This window comes from Orycteropus afer, unplaced genomic scaffold (genome assembly GCF_000298275.1).
Source record: "Orycteropus afer afer isolate SDZICR_OR568_19922 unplaced genomic scaffold, OryAfe1.0 scaffold00173, whole genome shotgun sequence".
Lineage (NCBI taxonomy): Eukaryota > Metazoa > Chordata > Mammalia > Tubulidentata > Orycteropodidae > Orycteropus > Orycteropus afer.
The window spans coordinates 2,884,881-2,911,196 of NW_006921760.1; the positions used below are offsets into that span (position 1 = coordinate 2,884,881).

Here is a 26,316-nt window from a genome sequence, read left to right on the forward strand (position 1 = left end):
TTCTGTAAAGATGACAATCTTGGACACCTACGGGGAAGTTCTACCCTCCCCATGAGTCAGAATTGATGAGATGGCAACAGGTTTTTTTTTTTTTTGTCTTTCCTGATAATATGTCCAAAGTAAGAGAGTCACTGCTTAGGGTAGCAAAATCTCCCTTCTTCTCTTCTCTTCTACAGAAATAATGCAAGATATTATTGATGAATGGTTTAGAGCAAGGGTAGCAAACTATGGCCTGTGGACCAAATCTAGCCTACCACCACTGTTTGGGTGGCCTGTGAGCCAAGAACAGTTTTTACATTGGAAAATGGCTAAGAAAAAGAAAAATATTTTGTGACACATGACAATTACATGAAATGTAAATTCTCATGCCCATAAATAAAGTTTTATTGGAACCCAGCCATGCTCTTTCATTTCTGTGTTGTCTGTGGTGACTCTCTCACTACAGTAGCAGAATTGAGTAGTTGTAACAGAGGCCATAATGGCCCACAAAGCCTAAAATGTTTACTTTCTGGCTTTCCACAGACAAGTTTCCAACTCCTGGTATGGAGGCAGGTAAAAACGGAGAGCCATCAGTAGCAGGGAGAGCACAGCCTTGGGGGTTAGGCACCGCCGAGTCCATGTCATGCCTCAGGCTCCTCCAAGGTGAAATTATTACAGGTGATTCTATGATCAAAGGTTTTGGTGAGAATGAGATGAACTAACGACTGTCAAGTATTTACAGAATATACTGCCAGGTACCTCCCAGGGCCTCAGTCAGTGTTCATTCCCTTCCCTTTCAGTGTTACCAATACTTCAAGTTCATTTTCTTACCTTAGGTTACCCATCCAAACAGCACTGCTACAGAAAATGCCATTTTCTGAACCTGACAACAACTGAAGATAAAGTTGCCATGGGGTTAAATTGTGAGGCCTGGTGACCCCTTGTATGTCAGAGTAGAACTGTGCTCTGTTGGGTTTTCAATGGCTGAGGTTTTGGGAATAAATCGCCAGGCCTTGTTTTTGAAGGACCTCTGGGTGAACTTGAACCTTCCATCTTCTGGTTTAGCAGCCAAACTCGTTAATACTTTGCACCACCGAGAGACACCTGTAGAAAAGCTCATTCCTCACTTCCCCCCTCTTTCTTCCTTTTTTCACTCTCCTTCTTTCCTCCTCAATACTGGTGGCTTTCAGTCCCACGAGGGCAGCAACATAGCATTTTACCTTAAGGGTGAATGGGCTTATTGAATTGATCTTGACCTTGAATGAAACAAAAGCATGCCAGGCAGCATGCAGTCAGTGGTAGGACTTAGAGAAAACCATTCAGTGAGAGCAAAGGAGAGCATTGACCTCTGGCGGTGGGTTCCCACGTGACATCCTGAACTCTGCTCTGTGTGTCCCTGAGGCTGATGGCAGCTAGGGAACCCCTGTAGTCAGTCACCTGGCCCGCTCACAGCTTCAGGGCTGTGGTTTTTCCTGTTAACAGACAGGCTTCTTGTTAAAGCTGATGTGTTGCTTTCTCAACTGCATAGTCACAGGCCAAAAAGAAAAGCTGTTATGCCTGAAGATGAAGGCTTCTTAAGAAGCAGTGTCTTCCTCTCTCTCATAGCACAGCACATAGAGCAGTCCCTTCTTCCGACTTAAGTTGCACACATTTTTTCTCTCTTTTTGCTTTCAAAGCTGGCAGCCTCGTAGGAGCAGTCTTCATATTGATTGTAGCCAGGGATGCAGACATCATGAATGGGGTGTTTTTGTCCTCCTGGTCCCCTTTCCCTTTGTGCTTTCTCTTTCCAAAATAATAATAATAATAAAAAACCCATTGCCAGAGAATTGATTCCCACTCCTGTGACCCTGTAGGACAGATGAGGTCTGCCTCATAGGGTTTCCAAGGCCTTTACAGAAACAGACTGCCACATTGGCTGGTAGATTTGAATGGCTGACCTTTCAGGTAGCAGCTGACCACTTTAACACTGTGGCACTAGGGCTCCTTTACCTTGTTGTAGCAGTAGCCACCTTGCAAAGTTGGAACTTCACCAAAAACTTGCTTGTGGGTTCCCTGGGTTGCTGTCTGAATCTCCTACATGTCTAGTTAAATGAGTTCATTTCCCTTCATTTTGAGAAAAATTTGTGCATATAGAAAAAATACCCTAATCCGCTTGTATCAAACTCATTTAGGTTATCAGCATGTGGATAATTCGCCAACAGAATTGGGGATGATGTGCATTCTTTGGGGGCTCGTTATAGTTTGGGTTTTAATGTGCATTTTGCACACAGGAAGGAGTCCTGGTGGTGCAGTGGTTAAGGCATTTGGCCTCTAACCAAGAGGTTGGTGGTTTGAACCCACCAGCTCTTCCCTGGAAGAAAGACAGGGCAGTCTGCTTCTGTAAAGATTTATATTCTTAGAAACCCTATGGGGCATCTCTGTTCTGCCCTCTAGGGTCGCTATGAGTTGGACTTGACTCGATGACAATGAGTTTTAGTTTGGGTTGGGTTGTACACATCAATGGATGGTATATCTGTTTGGCTTTTTACTTTCCTTGTGAAATAAATTAGCTTCTACCTTGCTAACTTTCTCCTCTTCTAAAAATATTCTCGTGTGACCTAGCAGTCTGAATTAGTTGTCTTTGCAGGGGTGAGGATGTCATTTCAAATCTTTACAACTTGGGATTTTTTTGGGGTGTGGTGGTGGTGAAAAACAGAGCTTTATTTCTTGTTATTTGTTTATGATGATGGTCTGGAATTATTATATAGATTGAGGTTGACTGCCAGCATGGTGCTTGGGTGTGATTAATTTGTATACTTGCCATTGGATAAATAATATTCATTCTTTGGATTCTTGTTCAGAGGGGATTAGCCAAGTGAGTTAGAAAGCATGCCATTGCAGGCGAGCATTTGCTGCTTGTGATAATCAATGAACAATCTAGTGGCTGATTTAATTCAGCTCTCACCGAGCTAGCTGACTCATTGGCTGTCAACGGTTCTTCACATCTTCGGTTGTGTTTTTAATCTTCAATTTCTTACACATACACCACTATTATAGTGGCCATAGTTCAGAATTTCACATTTCCTTGGGGACTTGCATCTGGGAATTTAAAATAAACACTGTGTGAAATGGGTTTTAAGAAAGTGGCTTTTCTGATAAGTCTGTATTTTTCTGCCTAACTTCTAATGGGGGGAAAAATTGCCAAACAGGGTAAAAGTAAAATTAACTTTTGCAGAAAACCAGGGTTAAAATAAAACACGTGACACGTTCGAGACTAACATGCCATGGAGCTATATCAATGCTGGTAACGTGGTTTTCAGTTTTTATGAGGCTAAATAATTTATAGCCAAGCTCTTGCCCTGTGGGATGGGTTGCAGTGTGTTCCACCAGGAGGGAAGGCAAATCCAGTGTTCACTTGATTTATAAAGCAGGTAAGTGACTGCAAAATGGAGGGGTCAGTTTAGGAAAGCTTGCTCCTTCCTTGCCCTGTGTTGCTTTTGCATAGTACCTCCCGGGCTGCCACTGTGGAGCTGGTGAGTTTCCTATGGCAATAGTAACATGTCTTTCTGCTGCTAATAAGCAGTGGTGGTGCAATGGTTAGGAGCTCTGGCTGGTAACCGAAAGGTTGGAGGTTCAAACCTACTGTGCTGTTCCAAGGGAGAAAGACCCTTATATCTGCTTCTGTAAAAATTCTAGCCTAGGAACCCTATGGGGCAGTTCTACTCTATCCTGTATGAGTCCCTATGAGCCCTGACCTCGACAACCGTGGGTTTGTTTTTGACTTTTATGAGAGTTAAGTGCTATATATTTAAAAAAAGGAAAAAAAGAAACCAAACTCACTGCCATTGAGTCGATTCCAACTCATAGCGACCTCCATTGGATTCTGAGGAGGTAAATCTTTATGAATTTATAAATTGCCCCATCTTCCTTCCGCAGAGTGGCTGGTGGGTTTGAACTACCAATCTTCTGGTTAGCAGGCAAATAAATAACTTAGGCACTGCACCACTAGAGCTCCTTCTTAAGTGCTATTTGTTGTTGTTGTTATGTGCCGTCGAGTCGGCCCCGACTCATAGCGACCCCTCCTTGGGTTTCCGAGGCAGTTATCACTACAGAAGTAGGATTGCCCAACCTTCCTTCCGAGGAGTGGCTGGTGGATTTGAACTGCCAGCCTATTAGGACTCCCTTTTTTACAAGGGAGGACGCTGAGCTGAAGTCAGACAGCTAGTAGGGGCTTGTTCTGGGTTAAAGAAAAAGGAGACATGGGCAATATCTTGCTCAGAGTTGCGTAATTAGTAATTAGTGCAGCCAGGAGTCCAACACAGGTTCTCTACTCCAGTGCTTCTTACCTAGCCTGCACTTTGAAACCATTTGGGGAGCTTTCAAAAACACAGATGCCTGGGTTCCCCTCCACCCTGACCCCAAGGCTGGATTTATTTGCCCTGGGAGTGGCCTGGGCATCAGATTTTAAAAACTTCCCCAGGAGATTCTAGTGTGCAGCTGGAGATGAGGACCGTTGCTTTCCTCCAGTTCGGAGTCAGATGAATGACTCTCCTTTGGAAATCTGGTCGCTCTATGTGGCCATTCCTTTCATTTGCCCCCCTCCTCTCCAGAAACACACCATTCCAAATCTGGCAGCTAATTTTTCATGGTCTTTGTTTCCTCAAAATTATTTTCAGGAAGTCCTGGTGAGTATATGTTGGACTGTAAACAAACCACAAAGAAAGACCTCTTGGGGGTATTCTGTTGATGGATTTTCTGAGAGATCTTTTCTTTTCCATCCCCCTGTATACTTCCTAGAAGAGGGAATATCCCTTTGTTCTTCATTTAACTCCAGCTGGGTACCAGGCTGGGTATTTGAGGAGGTTTACAGATTAATAAAACTAGACCTACCCTCCAGGAGTTTTCAATTTTGTGAGGGAAGTATATAAATGTAGTTCCGGGTTTAATTTGCTGAAAGCAACTTCAGAGGAATACGAGGTGTCAAGTAGTGCAGAGGTAGCAGAGGCAGGGGACACAGTTTGGAGCCATTCTCTGCAGTTGCCTCTTTGGTCTGAATTCCTGCCCCACCTCTCACTCCCTGCGGAATCCAGCAGCTCCTAGCCCTGACTGTCTCCTTGTCCTTGCCGTACCAGTCTTTTCCTCACTGGGTTGATGAGAGTAAGTGCCCTAGTGCTTGTAGACTGCACACAGTAGGCCCAAGCCCAGGGCGAAAGATCAGTCAGCGTGAGTGGCCATCATCTGTCTATGGCTTTGAGCTTTCCACGGGCCTTAGTGTATACTAATGGAGACTAAAGCCAATAGAAGGCCTATTAGTTTCCTAATAGAGTACCACATCATGGAATACTGACTTGATATTGAGTACCACAAAGTGGATAGATTAGAAGCTGTTGCAGTTTAGTTAGTTGATTCCAACTCATGGTGACCCTCTTAGATAGAGTAGAACTGCCCCAGAGGGTTTCCAAGGTTGTAGTCTTTACGGAAGCAGACTGGCATGCTTTCTTCCATGGAGCAGCTGGTGCGTTCAAAATGCCAACCTTCTGGTTAGCAGCTGAGAGCTTAACCACTGTGCCACCAAGGCCCCTTGGATGATTTATAAGAACAGACACGTATTGACTCACAGTTCTGGAGGCTAGAGGGCCAAATCAGTCTGTCAGCAGGGCCACGTTCTCTTGGAAATCTTTAGAACTCCATTCTTGTCGCTCTCAGCTTCAGTGGCCCCAGGTGTCCCATGGCTTGCAGCTGCAGCATCACTTCCTGTCACGTGACCATCTTCCCTTCAGCTCTCTGTATCTCTTCTATAAGGACACCACTCAGATTAGATTGAGGCCCACTCTACTCATATTAACTGATAACGTCTTCAAAGGCCCCCATTTCCAAATGAGGTCCCCTTTACAGGTACTGGGGGTTAGTACTTCCACATACATTTTTGGGGAGCACAAAGTTATTCAGGTCTGTATATTACTTCTTGAATTCACAAGGTCAAGATTTTTCCTGAATTTGGTAGCCAGTGAGGGGCCAGGCAAGTTTGGGACTGCAAGGTGCATTTCTAGGAGATAACCTGTGGCCCGGCAGAAATGGACTGGGGAGCCCTGTGACCTTGAGACCTGGGCTAGGCTGATACAAGAAGTCTAGGTGAGAGACAAAGGGGACTTTAACTAGCTCGAAGGCAGCAGAAATAGAGGAGAAGCAGTTGGTGACATTAACAGACAGACAAGGCAGGAAGAGAGGTAGTTAGTTAAGGGGAAAATGATGAATTAGGGTCTTGGCAGTCATTTTGCAGTCATCGTCTCACACGATGCAGTACTGTGTTTCTGTGTTATCATGCACATGCAGTGATGTACATTTGGGGATAAAGTGGAATCTTTCTCCATCTTAACTTCACTTGGTTCAGAGCTTGAATGAAGCAAGACTCATACCACTACTACCATCTCATTTGCCTTTACATTGAACTTGTGCTTCCTCTCCATAGTTGGTCTTGGTCTAAGTGTAATACTTTGCATAAACCCACAGCCACTGAGTCATTTGGAATCATTGTGACCCTACTGGTTTCCGAGGCTGTAAATCTTTATGGAAGTAGATTGCCTTGTCTTCCTTCCACAGAGTGGCTGGTGGGTTTGAACTACCAAGCTTCTGGTTCGCTGTCAAAAGCCTTAGGCATTGCGCCACCGGAGCACCTTAATACTTTGCATAGAAAATTGATAAGTCTTCTATTGTTTTTTGACCAGTGGGACAATTTATTTTATTACAAGACAGATCTGCAAGCATAATACTTCTAATATCCTGAATATGTTTATTTTAGTGGTGTCACTAGGAGGATGTAGGGGATGCAGGTTGTACCAGGTGACACTGTAAGAAAGGGTGATACCAAAATGACTGTCTAAAGTTTTGTGCATTGTTGCAGCAGAAATTTGTTATCTTCTATAAAAATATTCTGGTAGTTATAACAACAAAAACATTTTTTGTAAACCCAGCTAACATCTTTCGTAAGCCCAAGGTTAAAGTTCTATGCTAATTCACTTTTTGAACCTTCTAACACACTCTGATCAGAGCTATCATTATTGCCCATTTACAATAATGCTTTGAATCCCATGGTTTCCCCTGGTGCTATAAGCATGCACTGTTGATTTGGTTGTTGCTGGTGTTCTCTCACTTATTGATTTAATCAAATATTCTGGTATTTTAGCTGCAGTATTGTGGTAAGTAGTATTTGTGAGCCTGTATCAATAACTTCTTTTAAGGGTGAAGTAGTAGTTAAAGGGAGAGAAATAAACAAATGTCTTCTGCTCAGTTACCAATAATGTTGTAACTAATAATGTTCTAATTTATTTTACAAAACAATTTTATTGTTAGTGTTCATGTAATGTAAAAAATGTTACATATACACAATTTACAGCTTTATTTATTACATTATTCTATGACTAAAATTGATAATAAACATTATGGTAATAGGGAGTCTGTATGGCCTGATGTGGGAGGAAGTCCATGGGGGGGCGGGGTAGGTGACACCATGAGTTAGCGGACGGGGTGACACCAACCCTCAGTGATGCCAGTGATTTGTTTCTGAACTAGAATTAGAGCAAGGTGGCATTTCCTAATGCCGGGCCCAACTTATAATTCAGAAACAGAAGGCAGATGACTTGCAAGGACTGTTGCCCCTCTGGCTTTTTAAGGTCATCAGAGAGCTTTAGTTTTTGTTGCAAAGCCCTATACTGTGTGTATGATATGACTGAGCCTTTTAGAAGGTTGCGAGCATTTACGTTTTATCTTTGCCAGTATAGTATGGACCAGACGTTGGCCATCTTTTCCTGTGATGTGCGAGCCACACAGTCTCTGTTGCAGCTATTCATTTCTGCTATTGTAACATAAAAGCAGACATGGAGAATATGTAAACAGTTGAGTTTTGCTGTGTCCCAATACAGCTTTGTTTACAGGAGCATACAGTGGGTTGGGTTGGGCCCCCAAGCCATAGTTGGCTGACCCCAGGCATGGCATCTGGCCTTTGGTTTGCCAAATGTTAGCTGTGTGACTTACCATGTCTGATCCTCCATTTTATTATTTGTACTATGGGATCAATAGAAGAACCAACTTTATGGGCTGTTTGGAGATTAAGTGAGATCACACATGTAGTGTTGCCCCGTGCCTGGAACATAATATGATTATAGAGAGTGTTAGATAAAGGGGAGTGGGGACCCATAAGATCAATTTTAGTCTGCATTCTATAGTAACCCTGTCCGGAGCTGGAATAGGACTTCTAGTGGCATTGTGCCTAAGGCATTTGACTGCTAACTAGAAGGCTGGTGGTTTAAGCCCACCAGCCACTCCTCAGAAGGAAGACTGGGCAATCTACTTCTGCAGTGATACTGCCTCGGAAACCCAAGGGGAGGGAGGGGTCGCTATGAGTCAGAGCTGACTTGACAGCAGAGAGTTTGTTTTTTTTGGTATATTTGATTATAGCCATTTTAAGTTGAGAAGCCAGTGAAGCAAACATTTTTGAATGCTCATTTAAGATTACAACCCCACATAAATGAGTGGAAATAAACAAGCTATCTGTTGACTTTTAGCAGACTACAAAATTGATGTGCTCAAGGGAAGCCCCATGTCACCAATATTGTTTATGCTTTGGATGTCTTTTTGGAAATTTTATGTCATTCCCTTTCTGGAAGGGAGTTAGAGGTTTACCTGTTATTTTTGGCATAGGTTTGTGCTTTTATTCTCCTTTGCTGGCCATGATATAAGGAGTAAACATTTTTCCTAGAAATGCAATGTAAGAAGTGTTTATCGAACGCCTGCTGTGAGTTCCTGTTGGGTGAGGTATTGTGGAAGCAGAATTTTTGTAATCATGCAACTTGCAGTTGAGTTGGAAGAGAAATACATATGTACACATATGTTGTTGTTATGTGCCGTCTAGTCGGACCGGACTCATAGCGACCCCTCCTTGGGTTTCCAAGGTGGTATCACTACAGAAGTAGATTGCCCAACCTTCCTTCCAAGGAATGGCTGGTGGGTTTGAACCGCCAGCCTTCTACTAGTTAGCAGTCAAGCACTACGCTACCAGAGTTCCTATGTACACATATACATATGTACAAATATATACCTATGTATACATACACAGACGTGTTTGTGTGTGTGTATCATTACTGAACATTTTGATCAAGTATGGATCATTTTGATCCATAGATGGATCCCGATCAAAGGAAGAAAAATGTACAACAGAACATGAAATTCTTGTGAAAACCAGACTTACGGATCCGCTGAGACTAGAGGAACTCAGGAATCTATTGTCCTGCAATAATCTTTAAACTTTGAATTGAAACTATCCCATGAAGTCATCTGTAAACAAAACAGTCGTTTAACTCAGTAAAGAATGTAGACCTTGAAAATACATACTTGTATACATACATGCATATGTGCATACACATGTAAGAGGGCCAGGCACAGCACTGGGGCAGTGTAAATAAACAAGGGCTGGTATGGCTCAGGTGGACACGTAAAGGTGGCGAGGGAATGTAGTGTGAAAAAAGAACCACATGCCCATAGCTGGAAGCTTCCTGGAGGGAATTCTGGTGTGGGGGCCTCATGCGAGTAGTTTGTTTTTTCTGGAGGAGCTCTTTCCTAGGAAATAATTCTGTTCTTTTTCCCTCCAGGCATCAAACTAGCTTTTGGGGGATGAAGTTTCTCCTTGTTTTAAAAACAGGGCACCTACTCCCCAAGGCAGTGGCATGGAGGGCAGAACTTGTTGTGGAGAGGTCATTTGGTTTTGCTTCACACTTCAAAGAATTTGAAGCTGAGGGAGGTTTATTCATGAAAACGTGCTGCATACGATGGCTGCTTACGCCTGGAATGCTTGTGGTGGGTGCTCAGGCTGATCGGAGGACAGTGGTGTGGAAAGACAGGTGAGGAGCTGGCCACCACTGGAATGGAAGATCCCCAGAGCTGGTGTTTCGGGCCGTTGGGTTCATTGCCTTTTACGTAGTCCTTTAGAATAGAGTGGACCACAGAGTCAGTGCTCGGTAAATATTTTCTGCGTAAACGAGTGAAAGAGAGATCTGAGGATGCCTCCTGCCCCGAATTTGATGTTGGGCATACAAGGAGGGTATTCTAATGACGGAATGAACATGAAATAGATAACTCAGTAGACACGTCCTGTGATGAGTGCTTACTGTCCATCTGGGAGTTCAGGAAGGCTTCTGACGTGGTGTTGTATGAATGGATCTGCAAGGATGGGTGAAATTATTATTAGAGCATGGAGAGCGGGGCAGGACATGCAAAGGAGAAGGAATAGAAAGGGCAAAGCCATAGTGGATTCAAAGAACAAGGTGGATCTGGGGAGTACTGATAAGTCCTCTGTGATTGACGTGAAAGGCTCATGAGAAGGGTCATTGACATCCATACTCTGGAGTCCTTTGCAGTTGAGTCCTTGACCATCTTTGATGCAGGGACCACAATTTGATTTCTTGGAACCCTTCCTTGTTCTCTAAGTATCAAAGGTCGTGTGGATGTCCCCACCCCTAACAGGGAAAGTAACCTTTGGCAGAGTAAACCCTAGAGAGAAACTAGACAGGAGGGGCCTCATCCATGTACCTTAGCAGATCACCGCTCCCAATCCTTGGTTCAGTGAGGTGATGGATGTGACAGTTTGCCAGTGTAGTCTTCCACTTCCTCCTTTTCTTTTCCTCCCATGCATCTGATGTTTCCTCCAGCATGTGCAAACTGATCATTCCTCCTTAAAATGAGAGCTACCCTTTATTGAAGAGCATCATTCATAGGCTGGACACTGTGCTAAAAACTTTACCTACAATACTTGATGTGGAATTGTTATAATATCCCGAGAAAGTAGGTCCTGTTATCTCTCACACACACACACACACACACACACACACACACACACAACCATTATTTTGGTGTAGGGACTTTGTTTTGTGTACTCTTGTAAATCTTGTCCTTGGAAAGATGTCTGACACATACTAAACCAAAAAACCAAACCCACTCACTGAAATCTAGTCAATTCTGATTCATAGTTACCCTTTAGGACAGAGTAAAACGGCCCCACAGGGTTTCCAAGGCTGTAAATCTTTATAGACGCTGCTGCCTCATCTTTCTTCCACGAAGCAGCTGGTAGGTTTGAACTGCTGACCTTTTAGTTAACAGCTGAATGCTTTAACCATTAGCCATCGGAGTTCCTTGACATAAACCAGTTGCTGGTTATATATACTTTGAATGACTTAATCAAGAACAGAAATGTTACATAACTTGGCCAGGGCATCCAGGTTATGTGGAGGAGTTAGAGATTGTGACTATGTGATTTCAAAGCTTGGACTCTTCAAACCCCCTCCGCCCCCCCCCCCCCCCCCCCCCCCCCCAGCACCATATCAGCTTCGTAATGCCGGAAGGACATCCCAAACTCCTTCTGACTCAGGGACTCTTTTTTTCCTTGAGTGAATATTTATTATATAGTGTGTAATAGTGTGATTGTGTTACTGAGTCTGAAAATTTTGTTGTTAGTCTCTCTCTTTTTTAATTTACTGTGATTTGAGTGAACTCAAGGACTCTTTCATGATGTTGAAATTGTGCAAACACTCAGCACAAATAACTTTTGGTCATCCTCTAATCTGTGTGGATAAAACATTTACAATAAGTTTAAAAACCCACTGCCACTGAGTGGATTCTAGTGCTGTCTTCACCACCCCATCTTAGTACTGGTTGTTCCCAGTTTCCTGGCTGGGGGTGGGAGGTGACGGTCCGAGGCCGGCAGGCCCGTGACTACTCCATGCTTTTGAAACAGTGTGTGCCCATCTGATTCTATCTCCTGACAATGCTTTGCACTAAAATGTTAGTCCCCTGCAGTAACCTGGCCCTGTCAAGTCGAGGAGCTCGCCACTTAGAGCATGAACCCCTTTCTCCTTGGATATGGGTTGGCTCCTTCAGTTGGAAATTTAGTGGCTCAGTGGATAGTTGTGAGTGGTTGTTGCTGCTCGTTATTCAACAAGGACAATTCATTCTATTCACAGAAGTTTTCTCAATTGTATTCCACACTTTGAGCAATAAGAAAGTTCCTTACCCCAGGGAGCTTACAGACTGGAGGAGATGAAATTTATGAATTTGGGGCAGAATATGGCAGGCGCTTGAGTGGAAGCTGCAGGAGTTCAGAGGAGAGAAGAGATGAACTTTGGATAGAATACCTCCTCTTCCCCCCACCCCATACATCTGATGTTCGATAGAATATCTGTGGTAACATCCACTGTTCTTCTCTGCCTTGTTCCTATTATAGTATGGGTGCCCTTGAAGGAAGCATAGAGGAATCTTCCAGTGATAGAGTTGAACCCAGTGCCGGCCCAGTAGGCTTGCTATTTACTGAAGCAAGACAAAACTATGGAGAAAGAGGAGTTAATGAAGGGAAAGATGTTTGAAATAATCAGCAACTCAAATAAGTATACCCAGAGTCTCCTCCCATTCTCATCTTCCAAGGTAACCAAAATAACTGCATAGAGATAGTTTTCTACAACATTCCATCATGTTAAATATACTTGGATTCCCATCTCTGGCCATCCCAAGAGCCTTTCAGGAAGAGGGAGTTGCCACAGGGGTTAGCATGAATGTGTGGATTGAGGACTGTTAATTAGGCTAGTGGGTTTTCTTCAACTATGTTGTTGTTGTTGTTGTTGTTTTGCCATCCAGTCGGCCAGGCCCGGACTCATAGCGACCCCTCCTTGGGTTTCCGAGGCAGTATCACTACGGAAGTAGGAATGCCCAACCTTCCTTCCAAGGAGTGGCTGGTGGGTTTGAACCGCCAGCCTTCTGGTTAGCAGTCAAGTGCCTTAGGCACTATACTACCAGAGCTCCTCAACTATAGAGTGGTATGTAAAAAATAATAGTAAAATAAACACACCAAAATTTGGCTTCTCACCATAATGAAGAGGAAGGTTCCAGAGGCCAAGCACTATGTCGTTCTACTACTCATTTGAGATTTTCTTTATGAGCTAGAAAGCGTCTTCATTAAATAGCAATTTCAGCCTTGTAGGTTTTTGGGATTGTGCTTTCAAAGAATTTTTGAAAATGTAGCCACACTTCAGAATAAAAATTCCAAGTGAGAGTGCTAACATGGACTTAGTAGAAGTGCTATTATCTGCCTTTCTACTTTAGTGGTTTGGTTTTGTTTGTGCCTTTATTTATTTATTTTCCAAACAAGCCATTAAGCCTGCTCAGTCAGAATTCCATCTCGCTAGCTCAACTGAAGGAAGTTTTAAACCCTTTCACCTCCACCCATAATTCATGTGAATTATTGGTGCCTGCTTGTGTGTGTCCAGTAAAAAAACAGTTCATCAGCATTTTCTTCAAAAATTCTCACTTTTCTGGCATTTTGGGTTCATATTACCAGTTGAGGGAATTTTCATGCACTTTCTGGTCCTTAGTTAGGAGGAAAACTGTAGGCTTACCTCTGGAATAAAAGAAAGAGCAAATAAATTATCTGGGCATATTTCACCGAAATACAGTTTTAAAATGTATTTCCACTGTTCAGAATTAGATGATGCCACAAAAGTTGTTGAGTTCTTTGTGCATTCTAGAAATATTTGTTGAGCCAAGTGTTCCACATGGATGGATCCATTGGAGTGAACTCGTGATTCAAAATCACTTCTGTTAACGGAGCCTGCATTCTTCTTTTTGGGGCGTGCATGTGTATGTGTGAGAAGGTAGACAACAAACAATTTATCAACACGATTGTTTCAGACTGTACTGTTGCTGATGTTGGTAAGTGATGTTGAGTCGATTTTGACTCACAGCAACTCTATGTGACAGAGTAGAACTGCCCCATAGGGTTTTCTTGGCTGTAATTTTTTTTTTTCTTTTGCCTTAGAATTTTAATTATGTACATAAATAGCAACATGAGAACAAGGAGTTCTAAGGCTTGTACATTATCTCTAGGTGAAACGCTTTCTGATCAGCTGACTTATAATACGGGATCGTCCAAGATAAGAAAAGTGTAGTGGAGTTTTTCCTGAAGAAGAAAGCCAATTTACTACATTCAATACTGACTTCTCCGCCATTTTTGTGTAGAAATACTGTATGGAGTTTCCAATGTTTACCTATAACTGATTAAAATGGTCAGAGGAAGGCACATTCTACTTATTTCCAGGTGGATTCTTCACATTTCCTGACTTTTGAAAGTTCTTCCACAAATCTTCTATGACTATGTATCCTCTCAAACCCCAGTCATATAATATTTCCCCGGTGACCTGGGCAAAGCTGATGGCTTGTTGTGGATAATAGAGGCAGCTAATCCCATGAAAGCAGGTGGATATACCAACTTCTTTATTTTTGAACCTCTAGTGAAGAGGAGTCCAACAAGCCCAGCACAACCAATAACACCAAGTCTTGGGAAAAAGCCTGGAGGTGCATTTTGGAGATATTCATAGTTTTCTGCCCCCCACTGAGCAATACTTTGCATCTTGGGCTTAGTGTAGAAGTACTTTTCCTGACACCAAGTTGTATATGGCTCGCAAAAGTGCCGGAGTTGTGAGATGTTTTCTTCAAGTAGGGTCCTTGGCTCTTCCACATACTTAGATTGACCTTCCGGAACTGAGTAGAGTGAAAGCTCATCAACCTTGATGGAATTTTTGTTGGGTAAGTCCTTCTTTGATGACGCATAGACTTTGAAGGTGAGCAGACTCAGGCTGACCGGTCCCATGGATCTCTGAATTACCTTGAACATGTCGCTGGCAGCCGCGGCTCCGGCGGGGTCACCCCCTTGGCTGTAATTTTTACAGGAACAGATTGCCAACTTTTTTTCCCACGGAGCTGCTGGGTGGGTTCAAACTGCCAACTTTTGGTTAGCGGCCAAGCATTTAACCATTATACCACCAGGACTCCTTTCAGACTATACTGAGTTCTGTGAAAGAAGCAAATGGGTCTGTGTGGAATGGGGCCAGTTAAGTGGAGGAACCTTGTGTTAAGGTCACGCTCAGTGTTCAAATGGAGGGAGGCAGTGAGCAGGCGGGTTTATTGGGGTCTTTTCAGTAGAGTTTAGTGCAGAGTTATGATAAACAGACAAAGCATTAGCTTCAAATCTCTTCTTCACTCCTTGGTTTCCTTGTAGCAAATGGGAGAAGTAATATTTGCCCCTCAGAGCTGTTAAAGGGAGTAATCATGGGCTCAGGGTTCAAGGACACAGTTGGTGCTCAATAAACAGTAAGTGCCCTATTGGTGTTAGGTGCCCTAGTTACAGGTCATTGACGAACACAGTGCTGGGAGTAGGAGCTCGAGCTCATTGGAATGGTTTTTAAGTTAAACCAAAACTAAGGATCGAATCAGGCTGATAGCAAAGGGAAGGTCCCAGAGGCTGTGCTGAAACGTGGTCAAACACGGAGAGGGTGACTGGGCTTGGTGACCTTTAAAATTTCATCTGGCTGAGAAAGGTACTTATCCCATCCTTGCTATGGCGAGTTGCACAGCCCCTGGCACAGGATGAAAACAAACAAAAAGAACTTAAGCCGATGCCGTCCAGCTGATTCCAACTCACAGCAACCCCATGTGTTCCAGAGTATACACCCCACAAGTGTGCTAGTATCTGCTGAGTTCAATTGGATTTATTTTTACCCATGAAGGACACAAATAAGCCTCCAGTTTAAGTTCTTGCCTTTGAAATTTGCTGTTAGTGAACATTTGGTCTTTTAAAATATTTTGTGTTTTAAATATTATCTGGATTTTGTTTCACTATTGCATCAGAACAAAATACTTTTGAGACCCAGAGCTCCGATTCTTCCCGTGTAGTTTATTTTTCATTCCTTTAAAATCTCTTTCTTTAAGTGAAATACAGAATTTGTATTAATTGAAAGAAAAATTCTTCCATAATTCTGCCCTGTCCTAGAGAGAACTAGAATTGTTTAAAAGTAAGAAAATTGAAAGACTGAAACTTAACTTGTTCAAGAATATTTAACAAGTTAGTCATAGGACAGAGAATTAATTTTGAGTTTGTTAGTTTTCAGTGGCAAACTCGTATTTGCTTTTAACTAATGAATGTAACTGGCTAGAACATACTTGGTAATTAATATATGCGCATGGTACTTGGAAGTAGGCACAGCATTAAGTATGTGTGTGCTTAAGAGATAACAGACTCTAATTTCTTTTTGCTGGTTTACCATAATATGGGAGTGCTTTAACGGATCCTCTCACCAAAGACTATAAAGTGCCTGAGGGCAGATAGCAATGTGTTTAGATAGCCACGTATGAGTTCATGCCTGTGTTCCACCTGCTAAGCCTTTACACCACGCCCACGTGCGTGCATACATAATGCACGTGTACGTGCATACATAATGCATAGATGTTGGGCCTCAGCTCAGGCTGTTTCACACAGGCGATTTGATCTGGTTATACTGGAGAACGTTCTGAAGCGAGCCGTAAGCACTGATAATACACTTAGAAAATCCAACCTCTAAGATGACGTTGAGTGGGAAGTTAAATTCCCCTTATCACTTTCTCTCAAGTGTTTTTAAAGCCAGTGTCTTCTACTCTTGCTAGAATATAAAAACTATCTGAGGAGTAAAAATTCAGATGCCAGGATTTCTCCCTCAGAGATTCTGATTGACTTGGTGTGTCCCATGTACCTGGACTCTGGTGATTCTTATGATAAAGCAAATTTGGGACACACAGGAAGATACGAAAAGGGGAATAAGATGAAGTTCACCTGGAAGGATATTCCAGGAATAGGGAACAGAGTTTGCAAAGTCGTAGAGTTTCAAAAGAGCATTTGGAGAAAGGAGAGTGATGTTAGAGCCTCGGGTTGTGGATGCTAGGTGGGGGGACAAGATAAAGCCTGGGAGGTCCTTGAGGGACACACAGTGATGGGCCTCCTGCACCAGGCTCTGGAGTTTGGACTTCACTGTAGAACCAGTGGAGTGACCTTATAAATGGTGTATTTTTTTGGTGATAATTGCTCACCGTAAAAGTAGTATTTTTTCATCACAAATGGAAACAACACTGGAATGATACAAAAAGAAATGAAATTCTTCCATTATTCTACCATATCCAACTCAGTTGAAATTATTATTACATAGGGTTTGGTAAATCAGATGTGTAATTTAGAATGATAGCTCTGGCAGTGGTTAAGATGGGATATAATGGGAGGAGCTCTTAGAGATAAGATATTGTGTGATTTCAGTGAAGCAAGGCATGGGAGGATACAGAAAAGGGGTGGCAGCTGAGAGACATTTAGAGGGTGAAATGGATAGGCCCCTCAAGTTTCTGGCTTGGTTAACTGGCTAGATAGTGGTGTCATTAAGCACTTTTAGGATTCTGGTGGGATAATAGGGTTTGGGACATGTGAAATTTGGAGTGCCCAAGGGGAAATATGTATGAAGATGTCCATTAGGCAGATGGAAATATCAAAGTGAATTTGAGCAGCAGTGAGTTGGAATTTAGGAATGTGGATTTGGAAGCCCTGGATGCATTAAAAAAGACTGAGATAAACGGAGAGTGAGGCAAGAGATGCAGTAAGAAGATGGGCCATAACCATGTAAGTGTCTTTGTGGTAAGACACAGTGGGATAAGGGCACACACCTAGATTGTAGGAGTGGGAGAACCATGGGAGTAACTTCCTCCACTGGTCAAGGAGGTTGCAGAAGCAGTACTCCTGTGGATTCATCGAATTCAATTGCTCATGCTGAAAAAGTAGAAAATTCCTAAAGGAGCCATTATGTTAATTTTTTTTTTTTAAATACTTGGAGAAGTCTAAATACAGATTTCTTACTAATTTAAAAAATTCAATTTAGATTCCATCTGTGCTCATTTCCCATAGCTAAGTGATGAAAGAAATTCTTTCTGAGGAGGGTACATTTAGAAGTGTACCAGTGAGAAACTGTGACCGTTATGAGTTGTAGGTTTTTAATATTGGGTGTAGAGACGGGGTATGTGTGTGTGTGTGTGTGTGTTTGAGTTAAGTTCATAGAAGGTAGATCTAAAATCATTCATTTGACAGCTGGGGGAAATTTTGTTTTTGTAATAATTTTTTTTGTTTGCCCCTCTAAATAGTCTAGATTAGCAAGAAAAGGCAAACATTGCATCCTACTTGAACATTTCTGGGGGAAAAAGAAAGTATTTATGTAAAAAATTTGAAATAAGTCTTATTTGTAAATGGACTTGGGCTAGAGGTCCACAGTGTGATTTTAGCTAGTGCACTGACTTGGGATGGCCTTAGCCCCTGGTTTGAATCCGACGGCTGCCATTCACAGGCTCTGGGCGGAGACTGACCCTGAGCCTCGGGCGTCCTATTCACCCCACCCCCGGGGGGTGATGGTTAACGAACACCTTGCAGCATAGTTAGAGGATTAAGTTACATCAAGAATGAAAAGTCCAAGCACAGTTCTAACCTGCCCAGCCTTGGTGTTCAAAAGATGTCTATTTAGATTCTCTCTTTCCAAAAAAACCCCACGCTCAGTTTCATTTACCACCCTTTTGTAACACAGTATTTGCTGTCAAAAACCATGCTTCCCAGTGCATCTGGTGCAGTTTATGACGTTCAACTTTGCTGTTTAATGGGAAGCACACCTCGGACTACCACTCGTGGGATTGGTTTCTGTTTGCTTCTCTGGCTGCAGCTGATTCCCGCTCTCCTAGCAACCAGTCGAGTCAGTTCCCACTCATAGCGACCCCCACTGGGTTTTGGAGTTGGCAAATCTTTATGGAAATAGATTGGCCAGTCTTCCTTCCGAGGAGTGGCTGGTGGGTTTGAACCACCAACCTTCTAGTTAGCAGTCAAATGCCTTAGGCACTAGGCCACCAGAGCTCAGTGATGTGCAGTAGAAAGGAGCTTCTTGAGTGCCCTGCTTTGGGCGATGGCGTAATTATTCCTCCTGCCTCTACAGCATGTGACAAGGGTAGAATCAAAGAGGGTCCCTAAGCATGGTCACCTGTTTAGATGGGTAGTCATCCAATCACACAGCAGCCTAGAAATGCAGACGCCGCCAGGAAAGTAGTGACAATTGCGTCGATGCTACTCCATTTGGCGATGCCGCAGGTCATCAGGAATGCTGTGACGTCAGACGTGAGAGTGAGGCTGAGGCTCGAACGCGTGTATCTCCCTGTGATCCAGATGCCATTTTGCTTTTCCAGCATTGTCAAGGCTGTTGTTTCTGTGCCTAAAAGTGTAGCATCCAACAGGCAGCCTACGGTCCAGAATTCTAAGAGATGTTATCGGCCTTTATTCCTTTTCTTTCTAAGAGTGACCTTGCACAAGGTTCGGGCAACGTTGTCCTAAGATGGCTGGAAGGAAGTGTTTGCCATGGTACGTGTGCTTGTAATTCTGGTAACCAAGGAAACAGGTCCCTGATACAAGGCTTCCTTTTAAAAAAAAATGGTGGTGCCTATCAAGGCTTGTCTCAGGATCACACACAGCAAGATTCCAAAGGGATTTGAAATTAAACGGGGTCACTTCCAGAAACTGTGAAGTGTTAGGAGAATGTGTGAGGAATCACCTCTTTCAAAGCACACTGTTTAGAAGAGGGGCCCAATTAATTCTGCCACTTGAGCAATCCAAGTCTTACTTGTAATGTATGTTTCATAATCTTCTCTGGATTAAACATTCCTCTGCTCTTGCCTTATTTGAACTATTATTATTATTTTGTCTCCTAGTCCCAGTTAATCTTTAGCTTCTTTCACCCCTTTTATAACCCCAAGGAACCAAATTTGTTGCGCTTGAGTTGATTCTGACTCATAGTGACACTATATGGCAGAGTAGAACTTCCCCATAGTCTTTCCAAGGCTGTGGTCTTTACAGAAAGGAGCTCTGGTGGTGTAGCGGTTAAAGCATTTGGCTGCTAACCAAAAGGTCAGTGGTTCGAGTGCACCAGCCATTCTGTGGAAAAAAGATGGGGCAGTTTGCTTCCATAAAGATTTATAGCCTTGGAATCCCAATGGGGGTTGCTATGAGTTGGAATTGACTTGATGGCAGTGAATTTGGTTTTGAATTTCTTTACATAAGCAGACTGCCACACATTTCTCCTGTGGAGCAGCTGGTGGGTTCGAACTGCCGAACTTTTGGTTTGCAGCCGAGTGCTTAACCACTGCGCCACCAAGGATGCTGCTGCTGCTTTTTCTTCTTTTTTTTTAATAAATAAATAACAACAAGTTATTAAAACTAAATACAGTGATAGTTATATTCAGTGGCTTCCCAGCTTGAGTATGGATTTTGCTAATACATGCCTTATGTGTAGACTTCTAGCCATGAGTTGATTTAAAAGATAATTATAGATCAGCTTTCATTCAATAAAAGAGAAACAAAATCTTTAGGAATAGTTACTTAAGGGCAGCAGCCATGCCTTGAATCTGCACACACACATTTTCGTAATGTTTTTAACACAGGCTTTAGAGCTGATACAGGTCATTAATTATATTACCAGCACCATTATAATGTTTCTTTATGTTATAAAAGATTTCTGAGCATTGAACACCAGGTAAGACAGAACTGAATTATTCACCAACGGAAGGAGGATGGGATAGTCCTGAATGCCAGAGTCTCAACTTCAAATGCTGCAGTGGCCAGATGGGCTTTGCAAATACGTAGACTGGCATGGTGCAAGAAAACAGCGATTTGGCAGCCAGTTTGATGAATTGCAGTGGGCACAGGCACCTAAAGTCACTTATGCCGGGAAGGACTCTTGACAGCCAGGGAGGTAGCAACCCCTGCCTCAAATTTTGTTGCAGTAAACTAAACAGGAACCTCTGCTGCATTTTTCTAATGGTACGTTTCCTGTTGAAGGGGTTGAAGTGGGAAAAAGTATACCAAGAATTTTTGCTTGAGAGCAAATTTTATACCCAGCATCTGGCTATCTATTAAGTAATTTATAAAGCTGGGGGAAAAATTTCAGTTTTGTTTCAAAGTTAAATTCCTACTGTCTCTGAAAGATGCCATGAAGCTTTGATGAATGTTTAAATAGGCCAGATGGTTAGAGAGTCATCAAAATTAACACAAGTTTTGAAACACATCTGTATTGTCCTAAAGCGGTGGTTCTCAAACTCTGGGCCACATGAGAATCACCGGGAGGAATTCTTACAACAGAGTGCTGGGCCTTATACTCACATTAATGATTCAGAAGCTGGTCAGTGAAGGGGTGAGGGCTGAGAATTTATATTTCTAACAAGTTCCCAGGAGATGCTCCTGCTGCTTCTCTTCCTCCTCTGGGAAGTATATTTTGAGGACCACTGCCTTAATGGAGAGGACCCCTGGTGGCCCACACAGTTAAGCACTGAGCTGCTAACAGAAAGGTTCATGGTTCAGATCCACCCAGCAGATCCATGGAAGAGAGATCTGGTGTTGTGCTCCCTGAAATATTACAGCCAAGAAAACCCTATGGGGCAATGCTGTTCTCTCCTGTGGAGTCACAATGAGTCGAAATGGACTAAACAGCACCTCACAACAACAGCAGCTTTAATGGAAACTACTGTTACTTAATATGATTGATCAGTTTAGGTGTTGCATACAATGTGTTTATTTTATTCTCAGCTAAGCTAGTCACTTGTAGATCATGACACCTTAGATAGGATATCATGGACAGTGGTGTTTTGGTCAGTGTTTAACACTTTCCTTTGGGTGGGTCGGGGAGAAGAACCCTAATTGTAGTATTTGTTCAAGTCTGTGGTGTGAATATGCTCTTGATAGCCAATTTCCCGCCACCAATAACCAGCTTGCAGAATTCCTGCAAATTTAACAATGAACTTTCACAAACCAGTACAAGATGTTTTCCGCATACCCCTGACTCATAAGGAAGTATCAAAGATCACGTTGGTATTTAATTTGAGACCGTAACCACCTTTTTAAAGACCAAGTATGAAGGGGGATAAGGAGCTCTGGTAGCACAGTGCCTAAGGCATCTGACTGCTAACCAGAAGGTTAGTGGTTCAAACCCATCAGCCACTCCACAGGAGCAAGACAGGGCAATCTACTTCTGTAAAGATTTACCACCTTGGAAACCCAATGAGGGGGTCACTACGAGTCGGAATGGATTCAATGGCAATGGGTTTGGGTTTTTTGGGTATGAAGGGAGATAGAAAATAAACCCTTGTATACAACTGGGTGGGGGGAGGAAGAAGACAAGCATAGTCAAAGGGGAGTAGACATTATGGTTCAAAAGTCAAAGACTGGCTGCCCACAGAGGGGTTTATTGGCTTAAAAAAAGCCTCCTGGTTTTGTATTAATTGCTATATCTTTAACTAATTGAGATTTTTCACCTTAAAAAAAAAAATCTAAAGTTCTGTCTTTAATTGAATGACAAATTAGAAGTTCTGGCAACTGTAGGTCCAACTTCTTACTCAACAGCAGCCACCCCCCCCCCCCTTCCCGCTGGGCAGGCCCTTCCCAGCTAGGTTACACTCACAGCCAGCTTGTGTCCTTGGCGCTCATGGCTGCTGCTGCTTGGTTTTGCAAGGTCTGCATCCCTTACCTAGTCTGGAGAATGTTGCAGATTCCATTGAGGGGAGGGGAAACCTTTGATCAGCTTAAAGAGCCCTTCCAGATTTGAGAGCAAGAGTGGGTTGTGTATGCCGTTGTCCTCTCCAATGTTTTTATCCTCTCCTTTTCTTGGGAAGGGGGTGGGGGAAGGGGAATTGGCACTTTCTAGAAACAGAAGTGAAGATCCAGGGAACCCTCTAATTTTTCTTTCTAAACTATAGACCTGGGATCTGGATAAGTATATTTTTGATAAGAGAACACTTGCTCCTAGGTGGTTTAATTACTGTTTATATACTTTTCTTTTCAGAATCCTGTTATTTGTCACTCCTGCATTTTTTTTCCTACTTTCTCTTCCCTCAACATCTTGTGTCTGCCCTATGTTGGTTGCCTTTGGTATCCTTAGCATTTTTGTTTTTTAAATGAACATGGAAAAACATGTGGATGTTTTTAGTGGATGAAGATGAAAACTCTTCTCACAAAATCCTCTGCCTGAACCACTCTGGGGTTACTCTGTTTGAGGGCAGCAGAACGAGGGAGATGTTTGAACTGTCTGAGAAAGAAGAAAAAACACTGTTTCAAATCCAGTCATTATCAGATTGGAAGCCAATTACTTTTGGAACTTGTGTGCGGAAACATCCCTGGGAATTTTCTTGATAAGTATCATTCCTAAGTTTTGACCGCATGTAGAATTTAAGCCACCCGCATTGCATGGGTCATAAAACCACTGAAGTGCAAATGGTGTGTTTCAAGACCTTGGCCGCACTTGTAATTGAACCTGGGGACAGCGGACAGATATTTGTGGGAAAAATAAAAAATATTTGTGGGAAAATATTTGTGCTTAAAATCAATAAGGAATGTGCAAGTGAGTTGCCTCCACCCTGAAAGCTGTATCTTGTGCAGGCTGCTACTGGGTGGTTTGTTGATGGGAAGTAGAGAGGAACAGAGCTACTGAGAGGCAAGACACTGACTGTTGGTTGAGTATGTTGACCTGCAAGGCACATTGCTTGTGCTTGTTTCTTGCAGTCCGTTGGGCACCAACTCATAGCAACCTTGTGCATACAGAATGAAGCGTTGCTTGGTCCTACACCATCCTCTGGATAGTAGGTATGTTTGAGCCCATTGTTGCAGCCTCTGTGGCAGTCCATCTCGTTGAGGGTCTTTCACTGTTACTGAGCATGACGGCTTTCTCCAGGAGCTGGTCTCTCCTGATAATAACATGCCTAAAGTAAGCAAAACAAAGCAATTTTGCTTTTAAGAAACGTTCTGGCAGTGCTTCCTTCAAGACAGATTTGTTTGCTCTTAGGGCATTCCATGGTATATTCAGTATTCTTCATTGTTGTTATATGCTATTGAGTCAGACCTGACTCATAGCGACCCCTCCTTGGGTTTCCGACCGTATCACTAGGGAAGTAGATTGCCCAATCTTCCTTCCGAGGAGTGGCTGGTGAGTTTGAACCACCAGCCTTCTGGTTAGCAGTCAAATGCCCTAGGTACCATGCCACCAGAGCTCCTTTCCATATATATGTGAGTGTGTGTAGTGACTGTGCTTCATTTTATGACACATTGCTTTGTACTTTGTCTTTTTTTGTTGATTCATCCACCAATGAGCCATTTATATATATGTATATATAGTCTTCCTTATTTCATCTGGGAAAAGTGGAAAACACCAGGTTTTCAGACACCCACCTAAATAAAGTAGGCAGATTCCTATATTCCGTAAAAAGCACAGCATCTGGTGAATGGATCATGTTAACATTTCTATTGAGAAGTCTCTCACGTGACAGTTTTCTGGAGATATCTGCTGCTCTCCCCATTAACCCGGAAGTGTGCTTTTATAAAGAATTTATTTTTTCTGGAGGCCAGATGCACCCTTGCCCTTTCCCAGACATGGCCTGGGGCCACCAGTGTAATGCTGGTGGCTCAGGGATAGAACGAGCTGAGGCCTTGCCCCTCTTTCCCACGTTGTAGGCTTTTATTGCTTTAGACGTTGTCCTCACTACAAGGGCCTTTGGGGTTTAGGGCCACAACTCTCCCTCCTATTCTGTTACCACTGCATAATTGGTTGTAAAATTTTCACTTGGAGGTGAAAACTCATTTTGGCAACCATTAATTCCCTCTGTAATTCATTTAGAAGCTACAGAGTTTCTATTAATGGAAAAATACACTCAAGCATCAAGCAGCATGGTTAATATGTGTTGATAATTGCATATTGTTGATAACTGTAAACTCTGAGATTGCTCTAATAAAAACTAATAATTTCCAAGGCAACAAGAAAGGCAACTGGAGTGCGGCTGCAAATTCAGCCCTTGCCATTTTGCCAGTTCTTTAGTGATGTTTAAAGAAGTGTGAACTGATCAGAGTGCTCATAATGCATTGTGAAATCTTTTTTTTTTATTATTATTATTAAATAAGGGTGATTGGAGATTAAATGCTTTGCATTGGTTTGGAGACAGGGATGTAGTTGCTGATGGGGCAGATGGTTCTTTCCTTCTGATGAATGCTAAGAGCTCAGTGCAATGCAAACTGCATCCAAGAAAGTTACAACTCAGCACAAACATTGTGTGGTCAGAAAGACTGTGTGCCCTTTGGATGTGTGTATTCTGCATTTCATGTAGGATGAAACTGAGAACAAGCACTTGTAGAGAGAGAGGGTTGAGGGCAATCTGAAGACGTGGACTTGAGTCTTGGCTTTCTGTCCCTTAGCTAAATGGCCTGGGTCGGAAGGTCTGCTCCATTCACCTTACTTGAGTTTCTTCCACATTTGTTGTTAGCTGTTGAATTGGCCTCCGACCCATGGCAACCTCGTGGTCAATGGAAACACTACTGATCCATCCCCGATCAGTGATTATCATTATGATCTGTAAAGTGTTCATTGGCTGATACTCAGAAGTCTATTGCCAGGCGTTTCTTCCTACATTGTCTTAGTCTGAAAGCTCTGTTGGAAGCTGGTCATCATCACAGAAACCCATAGGCCTCCACTGACAGACGATTGGTGGCCGCACGTGAAGTGCATCGCTGGAGAGCCAGCCGACCTGAGTCTCCCCCACGGAAGGCAAACATTCTCCCGCTGAACCTCCGTTGTGCTCTTCACATTGTGCAATGTGGCTGTAACTGCACAGCTGTTACAGATGTTAAATGAGATCATTTATATATGAGAAGCAGCTTTTGTAAATTTGAAAGCACTCTCTGAACATGAGTGACCCTTTCTCAATTTCCTGATGAGATAAATGGACCCAGGAGATGCATCATTGTAAAACTCTTCTGTGTGTTTGAGGTTCTTTTCACCACACCAGCCCTGAGTAAACTAAACCAAAAAACCAAACCAATAGCCGTTGAGTCCATTCCAACTCACAGTGATCCTGTCGGACAGAGCAGAACCTCCCCATGGGATTTCCAAGGTTGTAAATCTTTACAGAAGCAGAATGCCACATCTTTTCCCCGAGAAGCCGCTGGTACGTTCAAACCACCGAGTTTTTGGTTAGCAGACAAGCACTTAACCACTGTGCCACTGGGGCTTCTTAACCTTGAATAGTGCTGGCAGATTTTTTTTAAAAGAAATTATTAAAAATCCAGTTATGCCTCAATCTCTGAGGCTTGGAAGTACTTTATTTTTTTTTGTAACACGGATAGATTCTGGTGGCAGTGCGTTAGGTCATTAACTTGGACAATCTGATGCTATGAAGACCTTGTTCTCCAATGAACGCTCTTGGGCTTGGAAAAGGCACTGTTCAGAGTGTGTGGTGAATGGATCGCCAAAGCTGTTGGACGTGGCCCAGACAGCTCTGTGCATTGGAGACAGACTGTTGTCTGTAGTAGCTAATGCCTTTTTTTTTTTTTTTTGGTAAAGATAAAAGAATGAAAAACTAACAGCATTTGTGGCAGACCTGGACATGCAATGAAAGTCAACCTTCTACTAGTCTTTA

General features: G+C 42.8%; 2 protein-coding genes across 2 annotated transcripts in view; one reads left to right on the plus strand and one right to left on the minus strand.

Moving 5' to 3' along the window:
* EXT1 (exostosin glycosyltransferase 1) overlaps positions 1-26,316 on the plus strand; it is a 370,781-nt gene that overhangs the window by 75,622 nt on the left and 268,843 nt on the right. The window lies entirely within an intron of this gene.
* Positions 14,076-14,665, minus strand: LOC103202061 (MICOS complex subunit MIC26-like). Its single transcript, XM_007946851.2, is given in 2 exon segments — positions 14,076-14,224; positions 14,227-14,665. Coding segments are annotated over 2 exon segments (588 nt in total).